At 41.0% G+C, this 13,704-nt stretch overlaps 1 protein-coding gene across 1 annotated transcript in view; it reads left to right on the top strand.

The window, feature by feature from the left end:
* Window positions 1–13,704, top strand: part of LOC149524135 (protein prune homolog 2-like) — a 103,624-nt gene that overhangs the window by 26,801 nt on the left and 63,119 nt on the right. Inside the window, exons 5-6 of the mRNA XM_089779535.1 lie at window positions 1,017–1,219; window positions 6,935–7,098. Of these exons, the coding sequence (XP_089635661.1) occupies window positions 1,017–1,219; window positions 6,935–7,098 (367 nt within the window). The remainder of the gene's footprint in view (window positions 1–1,016; window positions 1,220–6,934; window positions 7,099–13,704) is intronic.

Genomic DNA, 13,704 nt, shown 5'->3' with positions numbered 1-13,704 from the left:
TGATACAAATAACATCCATTCTTACTGTTTTTGTTCATTAGTCTTGATTCACAGGACACAGAAGGCAGATTACTAGTATGTATGTTTTACTAGTGTCATAGTTGCATCTATGGGGGAACCCTTTGCTTAAAGCACTGTACATACTCATTGTAAAAGTCAATAACTGCCTTCTAGAGTTTCTGTATAAATAGTTAAGGGTACGTCTACACTAGCCCCGTAGATCGATCTAGGGAGGCTAATGAGGGCGACCGTAATTGCAAATTGAATTAGGTGGTATTCCTCCTGCAATGAGGTTTACCACCTAATTTGAATTAGGGGCTTTAAATCGGAAGCCCATTTCACTGCCGCGTGTAGACGCGGGCATTTACTTCGGGCTAGTCAATTTCTAAAATGGCGACCGGCCGGGAACATGCAAATCAAGCGCGGGCTATTTAAATCCTGGGTTTGATTTGCAATTCCGGTCGCCCTGATAAGCCTCCCTAGATCGATCTGGGGGCTAGTGTAGACGTACCCTCAGACAGATAGAGGGCAATTGAGATATAGTAAATGAAATCCTGACCTCTCTGAAATCAATGGAAATTTATGGCGTTTATGGAATTTTTTTCCATTGACTGCATTGGGGATCACAGTGTCTTCAAGAATACATTTGTCTATAGTCATACAAGGTATGTGTGGTAGAACTGAGAATTAAACAAAGATTTCCTGATTTTTAGTCTAACAGCTTAATCATAAGACCAAACCAAAGGTAAACATTCAGTGCAGGTGATAGAATGTAACACATGCTAAAACCGAGATAGAATTTTTAGCAATCCCCTCCCCAGTCCTCACTCATTTTTTCAACATCTTTACTGTAGATATATAAAGAGGACATTACAAAAAGGAATTAATTGGAGGAAATAAAGTTTATTGACGGGCAAAAAATTAGGCAAAATTGTCCCAGCCTATCGTGCTTATCTGTAATGAAAGTCAATTACTGTTTTACAGCATTCTGACAGATACACATTCTGCTGTTATAGGTCAGTCCCCCGGATGTTCTGTGCTTACCTGTGCTGAACATACCAAGAAGAGAGTTCAGCTATTACCCAGAAACACGGTTTATTTTGGAAGAACTGGATATCCCAGAATCATTCCATATCTTCCAGGATGAAATCAACTTACATCAGCTGAATGATGAAGGGAAATTATCTTTAACACTTGTTAACAGCAACATGCTGGCAAGGTATATTGTTCTGCGTACGATAAAGTGGACATGCTGAATTGAGTAGTTTTAAAGGTTGTATTTACAGTTGTTTATGACTATAAATGCTGTCTTAACTTTTTCTGTTCGATATCTGTGACACAATGTGGAACAACAGAAGCACTCAACATTATTTTCCCTTTATTATGACCATGCAGTAGAACATGCTACACATATTAGTCTTTATTTGTTTAACTTTTTAGATGGACCATTTTATGTATTTTGCTAATAGCCCTGTCATGTACTTTCACATATATCAGATTAGACACGGTTGAATTAGATTTATAGTCCCAGAGTTTTATGTGAGGTCTGTAAACTGCAGGTCACACTTCTATTCCTGGGTAGCCTTTTTTAGCAAGGGCTAACTGTCATGTTCCTTTAGAGATGGTGGCAGGGCTGTTCCTCACTCTGGCACTCCGAGTGCAGAAAGTGGGGGCCTGCAGAACACCTTAAATACCTTGCTTCTGTATGCTGTGCTTCTAAAATCTATCTATCAATCCCCAGAGTCACAAATGCACTGACTCTGGAAGATAGGCTGCCACCATCAAGTGATTTTAAAGAATCCTGAAAAACCAGGATGGAACACTTGAATTCCCATGGGGTACCCCAGGCTCTTCTGCTACAAGAAAGCTTGAAAAAAGAAACAAAAGAAAACACAGAAAACAAACTGAGTCTTTGATAGCTGACCTCTCAGGCTAGGCAGGCACACACACAGATCTGTTATCTTCCAGGACACAAGAATCAAATCAATGCCTTAAAAAAGATGATTTTATTAACAACAATCAAAAAGATATCCTTAATGAGGCATACTTGGTTGTTATGTGTTACAGAGCAACTGAGAAGAACAAATTAAACCACAGAGAACATAGTATCTCTGGGTACAGCTTACATATTTAATGGGGACGGGGGAATGTATTTTACATAGAGAAGTTTAACCAAACAACCAAAACAAAGAAAAATACCCTGATCGTGACTAAATATACATTTTCCTCTTATTTACTCATGATCCCTTCACAGTCCAGTCCACTTCCATTGTCCAAATTCCTTGTAGGCATGGTAGTCCTGCCTGGGTTTAAATCATTCTCTTTCTCCCAACTCCTGGCTTAAAACTCACACAAAGAGAAACGTCAGCAGGTATATATTTATATATAATGTCAGCACTGTATCCAATTGGTTCTTCTGGTTCCTCGTTTTTTGAGACGTAACATTAGTTCGAACCAAGCGGTGCACACTTCCTGGTTCGAATCAGCTGTGATTCGAACTAGCGCGCCGGCAAGATCATTCTAATGAAGCGTGGGATATTTAAATTCCCTCTTCATTAGCAATTTTGAATGCCTGCATTTGCATCCCTAGTTCAAACGAGGGTGCAAGTGTAGACATACCCTCAGGGTATGTCTACACTACCCCACTAGTTCGAACTAGCGGGGGTAATGTAGTCATCCGCAGTTGCAAATGAAGCCCGGGATTTGAATTTCCCGGGCTTCATTTGCATGAAGCCAGCCGGCGCCATTTTTAAATGCTGGCTAGTTCGAACCCCGTGCTGCGCGACTAGGCTTCTAATCTGTGGAACGAGGAGTACAGCTAGTTCAGATTAGGAAGCCTAATCCGAACTAGCTACTCCGTGCCGCGTCTAGCCGCGCGGCACGGGGTTCAAACTAGCTGGCATTTAAAAATGGCGCCGGCCGGCTTCATTCAAATGAAGCCCGGGAAATTCAAATCCCAGGCTTCATTTGCAACTGCGGATGACTACATTACCCCCGCTAGTTCGAACTAGCGGGGTAGCGTAGACATACCCTCAGATTCTGCTGAGAGGAAGCCTTATAAGCAACCTAGGCAGACAAATAGGGCATCGATCAGTGTGCTCAGTTCTGCCCACACTTGCACCCATGGCCATCCTTAGCAGTTCCGGTGCCTTATGCAGATCAGGCATGTGACATCCCCCCTGCAGGAGGGGCTGTGCTAAATAACTGCGGGAGCTGGTCCAAAGCTGGGGACAGGAGCAGGGCAGGGTAGCTACAGGGCTTGGGCCTGCATCTCTTGGGGGATGGGGCTTGGGGCAACAAATGGAACTGTCCCTTGCACTTACCAGCAGCGGGTAGTGGAGTGACATGGCTGGGAGCCAGGGGAGCAGAGTGGGCTGGGTTGCTCTGCTTCACCCCACTGCCAGTGAGTGCAGGGGTGGGCCTGACCTCTGCTCCCAGGCCAGGCCCATGCTAAGTCCGCTGTGCCATTTGGGGAGGGAGGTTTGAGGGGAAAGAGTGGGGAAAAAGGCTTGGGGGAAAGGGGAAGAACAGGGGTGGGAAGAAGAGGTGGGGCAGGGTGAAGGAGGGGTGAGGGCTTGGGGGAATGGGGCAGGGATGCAATTAGGGTGGGGAGGAGGCGGAGCAGGGGCAGGACTTGGTCGAAGGGGTGTAGAAGAGGCAAGGCAGTGGTGCAGCTGGAGGGTGATGGGGCTGGCTACCAGAGCCAAAAATACTCCATACACATCAGACAGCTGCCTAAGGCATCATGAAATTTGTGGTAATTTGGTGCGTATTTTGCATATTGATTGGGATGGCCTGGCTTGCACCAGTACAGTCTCACTGAAGGAGGTGGGTAAAAGAGAGGGACAGATTGTACCCTCCATTTGGTTATTTATTTGGCATATGCAGTCTGGTCAAGTGAAATCACAGTGTTCTTATCATTTATTGTTCATTGTTTCTTATTGACAACATAACATAAGAACATAGATGTTCATCTGGTTAGTGACAATGAGGAAATGGGACACCACATGGCTATTAGAATAAATGAAAAAAAGTTTGAGGGAATTTTTCTGAGCAACGATTTAATTAGTATGTAAATACATGTCTTGTGAAAAGTGCAACTCCTTTGTCTTGACCCTTCACAGATCAGGTATAAAGTGTAAGAACAGATTTTATCTCTGAAGTGTAAGAACACAGACTCTGGTGTTATTGAATCAAAGTTTCATATGTACATGCACACGGCATGCAATGCCTAATCATGCAGTTTGGAAAACAATGTTTGTGACCAGTAGGTCCTTGGCACCTCCCGAACATAGAATATCCATTTATTTATGGGTAGGATTGGCAGTTTCATACCTGTACGTTTTCTATTGGTTGTCCGTGAGTTGGGTAAAATGCAAACCAGATAATATAAAGGCTTCCCCTTTTATCTCTGATAGACTCTCCATCCATTTTAATAGTATCAGTAAGGTACATTCACACAAAGCTTTTCATCACAAAGGATTTTAAACTGCTGTACAAACTTAAACTTGTATACAGACTACAGCTGTATATAAACTTATAAACAACTATAATTTCCCCCAATGTTAGGCATAGTAAATCCACATGCAGCATTTATTTAACACTATACAGAATCACTACACAATCATTTGGGATAGGAAGTGAAAAAGATTACTGTCTCTAGTTGAAACTGTAGAGGGAAATACCCAGGTTGGGTTTGGCCAGGGCCAAAGGATTAGCACATCATGTTACTGATTAGATGTGGTCAGGAGCTCAGGTTGATGTTTCATCCAAAAACGTGGCCTGCCTCTCTGCAACACACAGACCCTTTATATCATTAGTCCAGTATAAAGTCAACTTTGCATCCTCCCAGTTCTGGGATGGTTGGTGGCCCCAGCATAACGCAGATAGCCCTAAAGCCAGTTACAACAGCCTGTCCCTGTCTGCCTATGGACCAGAACCTCTGCAGCCCTATATGCTGCTGCAGCCCATATGCCAGGGATTGTGAGAGTGGCTCCTTGGAAGATGGCATTCCTGTTCCAGGTAAATCCTCCCCACAGACCAAAATGGAGTCCTAGGCACTGCCCTGACCCTTCTATTTGGTGTACAGTGGCTGGAGCAGGAGTGAAGAATGCCACTTGATGAGTCACCAGCCTCTCTTCTTAGCACGTCCACCAGTTAATTTTGTCTCTTGCTGTAAGATAAGTGTCAGTGTATCTGTGCTAGTGAGATTTAAAAATAAGCCTCTGAACTGTAGAATGCCTGTTGAAATGTGGGTGAAATGTTTTACATAAAATTTCTACTTATTAACTTCATGGCTGTGAAGTCTTCACATCAAGAATGGACCACTCAGATATCTGAGAGAACCTGCTTCAATTGAGAAACAAAATCCCCTCCAGCCTCATTTGTCACTTACCAACTCAAACTAGAACCCATACAGGGTATCAAACAACTACAGCCCTTACTCACTGGGGACCTCATTGTGAAGAATCTTTCCTGAACCTTCTCATCTAGTGTTTGAAGACCCTCCCCCCCAGCTTCTCCACGCTTGAGATCAGAAGCAAACTCCCCACAGATCAGGACCTGCCCATTCAAAATGGCCCCAGACCCTGCCAGGCCAACAAACGCAAACCCTGTAGACATATCTCCACTGTTACAATGATTAACACCCCCACAACATACCTGTCAAGATCCATGAATCTTACACAGGCCTATCACAATGTGTGTTGTACCTCATCCAGTGCACTGCATGCTCTGGGAACAACTATGGGATGAAACCAGACATTTAATGACTGAACTCACACAGGAAAATGATAAAAGACTCAAAGACTCTATCATCAGACTCTTTCTCAAAGCCACATGTCAGTGCTCATCTTCAGAGGAACCCTGCACAGCACTTTCTAAAGATGAGCCTGGGAGCTGGAATGAGCTTAATAATTTTGCTAAACACTAAAAATCACAGTCTTAATAAAGTTCTGGATTTAGGGGTTATTACGACAATCTGTAACCCACTAATCCCCCCCCCCCGCTTTTTTTTTGTTCTATGACAACAGGTGTGTTAATGGGTCTCTTCACCTTGATTGGTCCCTTAGAATATATTCTAACTACTTACACTAAACTATCTGTTTGACCTTGTATTTAGCTGTGACATTCTAAAAGTAGTTTTCCCAGACATAAGGAAGAGCTCTGTGTAGCTCAACTGCTTGTCTCTCTCAGCAACAGAAATTAATCCAATAACAGATAGTATTTCACCCACCCTGTCTCTTACAAATGTTGAAGTCTGAGTACATATTGTACATTAAACAGTTAGAGCGCGTCTACACTGGCATGTGCTTTTGCACAAGAGATGTGCTTTTGTGCAAGAGCGTCTATGGCAGTCTGGACGCTCTCTTGCGCAAGAAAGCTCTGATGGCCATTTTAGCCATAGGGGTTTCTTGCGCAAGAAATTCATGTTGCCTGTCTACACTGCCCTCTTGCGCAAGAGCTCTTGCTCAAGAGGGCTTATTCCTTGTGGGGAGAGGAATAACTCTTTTGGAAGAAGCCCTATTTTCCAATGCTGTACTGTAAATTTACTTGCGCAAGAACGCGCGTGCAGTGTAGACACCCAGCAAGTTTTTGCGCAAGAACAGCTGTTCTTGAGCAAGAAGACGCCAGTGTAGACATAGTCTTACTTTAAAGACTTTAAGAATCTATCACTCTACACTGGTGACTTAAGTTTAGGATGCAATAGTCAAGGGTTTAATGAACTTTTTAATTGTACAATTCTCAGTAAAATTTGGATAAGAATGACTAGCATTTAGCAGTTTGCTAGCACCTGTTATTAAGCTGTAGCTCCTTTAAAAAAATAACATGCTATTAACCATAGCAAAATAACAGAAAAAGCTACACTGGTGTGTTAACAGACTGAATAATCAGAATTTTTTAAATTTGTATTTTTTAAAATTTTGTGTGATAGTGATGACAAAAGTTTGGAATCAGCAGTTGTCAAAGTCATCAACCCAGATGAGCAATGTGATGCCAACTTGGGGTTACAAGCGTCTTCTTCCTCTGTAGTAGTAAAAGAGATTCTTCAAGAGGCACCAGAGTTAATCACTCAACAACTGGCTCATCTCCTCAGAGGTGAGAGATTACTCTTTATATTAAATACTGAAAGGTTTAATGGAGTGTTGCTGAATTTGCTCATGCAGAAAGAGTGTGATCCATTCTTTGGTTAACAATCCCTTTAAAGACCACGGGAAGCTCCATAAAAGAAGCAGGGAGTAAAGAGTTTGTTAAAGAGTAACATTATATTTAATATTAAAAATGTGCATTTAAAAATAGGCATGGGGGTCTTTACTGTATCACTAGCGAGGAATATTAAATAGAGCTGTTTGCACATCAGTTGGGTAGAAGGAATAGTTCTTATAGTTCTAACTTTGTTTCCAAAGACCGTGTGGTATTGGCAATAAAGATATTTCTACCCAGTGGTAGAAAATGAATATGGATCAAGATCCCATGCTTTCATTTAAACATTTCTCCTAATCAAATCCATATTTATTTAATCCTGTTTTGGTGATATAACCATGTAAATTTCATGATCTAAGAATTTCATAAATAAATTGCTATGACACAGTTTGCCTCATTTTGTGCACCACAGTATTAAGCAATGGTACTTCATTATAGTCACACATGTTTCTCACTTCTTTGCTTTGTAGCTTACATTTTCAGTATCTTCAGTTTGTGCAGTATCACTGCATTTCAATTTGTGATAACTGTTAGATAGATAGTTGAAGCTCTAAAAACACTGTTAACCTGTTAGTTATGTAATCTTATCATTCCTGCTTCAGAATATACTTTAAAAAATAACCAAATTGTGAACTCATAGTTGTTATATTTTTCTGAAAAATTAACTTAGACAGATGTCAATTTCAATGCTGAATTTTTGCACACACCTAAGTATAAGAAAAGATAGGAGTTTATTTTATTCTGCTCTGAAACTCATAGCATGCCCGTCACCATGGTATCTGAGCTATTGAATTTACACTGAGAGACTACAAAAGTTGGTATTTTTATAAGGCTTTTTCATGTTTTCATGAGGAAAGGGTGTTACCACTAATATAGGATTTGGGCAAATCTCTTTACATGTTTCATAACTAATGGTCCCCAGTAAAGCTGCCATTAAATATTTCGCAGTCTGCAGATCTCTGTAGAATAGCTCTATGGGAAACTGTGCCCTCAACTAACCAAGTAAGCGTAATCATTTATCTTTGTGACAGAACAAAATAAAAAGGCATTTGGGGGGTTTATGTCAGGAGGCCTCAGTGGCAATGCAAAGTGACTGGAGCTAGTATGATATTACAGACAATAAAGCCTTTATGTAGTTCATTAGTTAGAGGTAGAATTATAATTCATTAGTCAAACACTTTAAATATATCTGTTATAAAAGCTAAACATAGATAAGATTTTTCTTTTGATACAGCCATAAAGGCCCAATCCTGCAGATATTTGTTACCTTTTGTGTAGTGATAAACACCATAAGTAGTTCTGTTAAAATCAGTAGGCTTATTCACAATTGTAAATACTGTTATTTGGTAAAAGCGGCGAGGAGTCCTGTGGCACCTTATAGACTAACTGAAGTGTTGGAACATAAGCTTTTGTGGGCAAAGACCCACTTTGTCAGATGTTATTTGGTAGTGTTTGCAGAATTGGGCTCAGTCCTAGTAAAATTGTAGTTATCTGTCATAATGATATAGCTTCAACAACCATGGTGTCTTCTCATCCTGTTGTTATCTAGATGTTGGTATAAAAATACTAGCTTATGGAATTAAGTACTATAAGCTCTGATGTGGTTTTTTTAAGTCTTTAATAGCTAGATAATCACATTTACAAAATCAATATCTTTCCATTTTAATTTTTCAAACCTTGTCCAAGTTGTTAAGACTATAAATATTTACTGATAGTAGACCAAACTCTGCCCTTACAACTTACCAAAATTTTACTCGTAGTTTTATGAGAGTCTTGCCTTTTGCAAGAAGGTTGTTAATTTCTGGGATCTCAAATGACTGTTGGGAGCAGTCATGGAGAACAAGCCAACTAGTTACAGTACTAGAAATGTAGTAAAGTTTCCACTTGTATACAGATACCAAAATAATTTGCTCTTCATTGTCATTCTGACCTTGTAGCGCCCAGCAAAGGGTAATAACCTGGGGTGAGGAATGGCTGCTTTGTGTTGCACTGCCAAGGATTATATGCTGTAAAGTGGACATATCCTGCTCTAGTAGGATTGGCCCAGGGCGTAGGTGGGGCTGTATTATTCCAGTGGCATAAAGCCAGGATAGAGGTACCAATATTACTATTTCACCGTTTTTATACTAGATGTAGAGTAAAATAATTGTATACTTTATATATAGCAATTTTTGTTGGAGTTTAGGTTCGGAGAGCTAACATGAACCTTAAAGTGCTATGAATTTGCATTTAATTTCATAAACTTGCTGAGCAGAGATATCAGCACTGAAGTCAATAGGGTATGTCTAGACTACATGGCTCCGTCGATGGAGCCATGTAAACTAGTTTACCCAGCATAGGCAAAGAAGCTGGGATTTAAATAATCCCCGCTTCATTAAAATAAACATGTCCACCACGCTTTGCTGATGATCAGCTGATCCGGCACAGTGTGGCAGTCTAGATGCGGATCTTTTGGCTGGGGAAGCCTTTGCTGACCAATCCGGTAAGCCTCGTTTCACGAGGCATAAGGGATCAGGCGGCAAAGGCTTACCCAGCCAACAGATCCGTGTCTAGACTGCCGTGCTGTGCCAGATCAGCTGATCGTCGGCACAGCGTGACAGCCATGTTTATTTTAATGAAGCGGGGATTATTTAAATCCTCACTTCTTTGCCTATGCCGGGTAAATTAGTTTACATGGCTCCATCGACGGAGCCATGTAGTCTAGACATACCCCAGGAGTTTTGACATTTACTTTAGTGGGCATTGAGTCAGGCCTTTAGTATATATGGAGAGGTAATTTTGCAAGATTAGTAACATGCTTCAAATGCCTAGGTTTAGAGATATCTTTTCAGTTGTATTGTACTAGCTCTGATAGCATTTAATGAAACTATCTCATAGACTCATAGACTTTAAGGTCAGAAGGGACCATTATGATCATCTAGTCTGACCCCCTGCACAGTGCAGGCCACAGAATCTCACCCACCCCTCCCAGAATAATCCTCTCACTTATATCTCAGATATCGAAGCCTTCAAATACTTTGAAGACCCCAAGATGCAGAGAATCCTCTAGCTGTGATCTGTACCCCATGCTACAGAGGAAGGCGAAAAACCTCCAGGGCCTCTGCCAATCTACCCTGGAGGAAAATTCCTTCCCGACCCCAAATATGGCGATCAGCTAAACCCTGAGCATGTGGGCAAGACTCATCAGCCAGACACCCAGAAAGTTCTCTATAGTAACTCCTATCATCCCTCCATTGACCTATTCCCACTGATAATTAATGGACAATTAGTTACCAAGATCATGTTATCTCATCAAACCATCCCCTTCATAAACCCATCTAGTTTAATCTTGAAACCAGATAGATCTTTTGCCCCCACTACTTCCCTTGGAGGGCCGTTCCAGAACCTCACTCCTCTAATGATTAGAAACCTTTGTCTAATCTCAAGTCTAAACTTCCTACTAGCCATCTTATATCCATTTGTTCTTTTGTCCACATTGGTATTGAGCTTAAATAATTCCTCTCCCTCCCTGGTATTTATCCCTCTAATATATTTAAAAAGTGCAATCATGTCCCCCCTCAGCCTTCTTTTGGTTAAGGTAAACAAGCCAAGCTCCTTGAGTCTCCTTTCATAAGACAGGTTTTCCATTCCTCGGATCATCCTAGTGGCCCTTCTTTGTACCTGTTCCAGTTTGAATTCATCCTTCTTAAACATGGGAGACCAGAACTGCACACAGTATTCCAAATGGGGTCTCACCAATGCCTTATATAATGGCACTAACACCTCCTTATCTCTACTGGAAATACCTCACCTAATACATCCCAAGATCATATTAGCCTTTTTCACGGCCATGTCACAATGGCGGCTCATAGTCATTTTATAATCAACCAGGACTCCGAGGTCCTTCTCCTCCTCCGTTACTTCCAACTGATGTGTCCCCAGCTTATAACTAAAATTCTTGTTATTAATCCCTAAATGCATAACCTTACACTTCTCACTATTAAATTTCATCCTATTGCTATCACTCCAATTTACAAGATCATCCAGATCTTCCTGTATGATATCCCGGTCCTTTTCTGAATTGGCAATAGCTCCCAACTTTGTGTCATCCGCAAATTTTATTAGGACACTTCCACTTTTGGTGCCAAGATCAGCAATAAAAAGATTAAATAAAATTGGCCCCAAAACTGATCCCTGAGGAACTCCGCTAGTAACCTTCCTCCAACCCGACAGTTCACCTTTCAACATGACCCGCTGTAGTTTCCCCTTTAACCAGTTATCCACCTCTCAACTTTCATATTAATCCCTATCTTTTCCAATTTAACCAATAATTCCCCATGTGGTACTGTATCAAATGCCTTACTAAAGTCGAGGTAGATTAGATCCACTGCATTTCCTTTATCTAAAAAATCTGTTACTTTCTCAAAAAAGGAGATCAGATTGGTTTGGCACGATCTACCTTTTGTAAAACCATGTTGTAATTTGTCCCAATTGCCATTAGCCTCAATGTCTCTAACTACTTTCTCCTTCAAAATTTTTTCCAGGATTTTACATACTACAGATGTCAAACTAACAGGCCTATAGTTACCCGGGTCGCTTTTTTCCCCTTTCTTAAAAATCGGAACTATATTAGCAATTCTCCAGTCAAATGGTACAATCCCTGAGTTTAGAGATTTATTAAAAATTTTTGCTAATGGACTTGCAAGTTCATATGCCAGTTCCTTTAATATTCTTGGATGAAGATTATCTGGGGCCCCCGATTTACTCCCATTAAGCTGTTCAAGTTTGGCTTTTACCTCGGATATGGTAATATCTACCTCCATATCTTTAGTCCCATTTGTTAAGTTACCATTATCCCTAAGCTCTTCATTAGCCTCATTAAAGACTGAAGCAAAGTATTTGTTCAAATATTGGGCCATTCCTAGATTATCCTTAACCTCCACTCCATCCTTAGTAATTAGCGGTCCTACTTATTCTTTTTTTTTCCTATTTATATGGCTATAAAACCTTTTACTATTAGTTTTAATTCCCTTTGCAAGGTCCAACTCTACCTGACTTTTAGCCTTTCTCACTTTGTCCCTACATGCTCTAACCTCAATAAGGTAGCTTTCTTTACTGATTCCTCCCATTTTCCACTTCTTATATGCTTTCTGCTTTTTCTTAATCACCTCTCTGAGATGCTTGCTCATCCAACTTGGTCTAACACACCTGCCTATAAATTTTTTCCATTTTCTAGGGATACAGGCTTCTGACAGCTTCTGCAACTTTAACTTAAAATAATTCCAGGCCTCCTCCACTTTAAGATCCATAATTTCTTTAGTCCAATCAACTTCCCTAACTAATTTCCTTAATTTACTAAAGTTAGCCCTTTTGAAATAAAAAACCCTAGTCTCAGATTTATTTTTGTTTATCCTTCCATTTAATTTGAACAGAATTAGCTCATGATCACTCGAGCCAAGGTTGTCTCCTACAACCATTTCATCTATGAGGTTCCTCGCTACTCACAAAAACCAAATCTAAAATAGCATCCCCCCTTGTTGGTTCAGCAACTACTTGATGAAGGAATTCATCAGCTATCACATCTAGGAAAATCTGAGCCCTATTATTATTACTAGCACTTGTTCTCCAGTCTATATCTGGAAAGTTGAAATCTCCCATGATTACGCAGTTTCCATGAGTATTTACTTCATTAAAAACATTAAAGAGGTCTCTATCCATATCCAAATTGGATCCTGGTGGTCTATAACACACCCCAAGCACTATCCCAGGGGAGGATCTGATAGTTTTCTTCCCCAATGTGATTTTTGCCCAAACAGACTCTGTCTTCTCCATTCCATCACTTTTTATTTCTTTACAATCTACCTCATCTTTAATATACAATGCGACTCCACCACCTTTACCCTTATTTCTGTCTTTCCTAAACAGCACATACCCTTCAATACCTGTACTCCAGTCATGCCTAATATTCCACCATGTTTCTGTTATTCCTATAATATCTGGTTTCACTTCCTGGACCAATAGCTCTAGTTCTTCCTTTTTGTTACCTAGGCTCCTTGCATTGGTGTACAAACATCTTAATTTTTGCTGTTTGGCCTCATTCATATTCTTTACCCAGTTTGGCATGGACGTTATACCTCCAATATGACCTATTCGACTAGTATCCACCCCACCCTTCCTCATGTTCATTCTCCTACCCCCAGCTATATCCTTTCTTACTTCGTTTTCCTCCCTCTCAGGGTACGTCTACACTACATGCCTCTGTCGGCAGAGGCATGTAGATTTGTTTGTTCAGCAAAGGTAAATGAAGCCGTGATTTTAAATGATTGCGGCTTCATTTACATTTACATGGCTGCCGCGCTGAGCCGACAAACAGCTGATCAGCTGTTTGTCGGCTCGCCGCTAGTCTGGACGTTCCCCCTGTCGACATCAAAGCCCTTTGTCGGCAGCCCCTGTAAACCTCATTCCACGAGGAATAACGGGGCTGCCGACAAAGGGCTTTGATGTCGACGGGGGAACGTCCAG

Source organism: Pelodiscus sinensis, chromosome 6 (genome assembly GCF_052426305.1).
Source record: "Pelodiscus sinensis isolate ZL-2025 chromosome 6, ASM5242630v1, whole genome shotgun sequence".
Classification (NCBI taxonomy): domain Eukaryota; kingdom Metazoa; phylum Chordata; order Testudines; family Trionychidae; genus Pelodiscus; species Pelodiscus sinensis.
The sequence above is the reverse complement of the archived record's forward strand: the minus strand, read 5'-3'. Positions and strand labels throughout refer to the sequence as shown.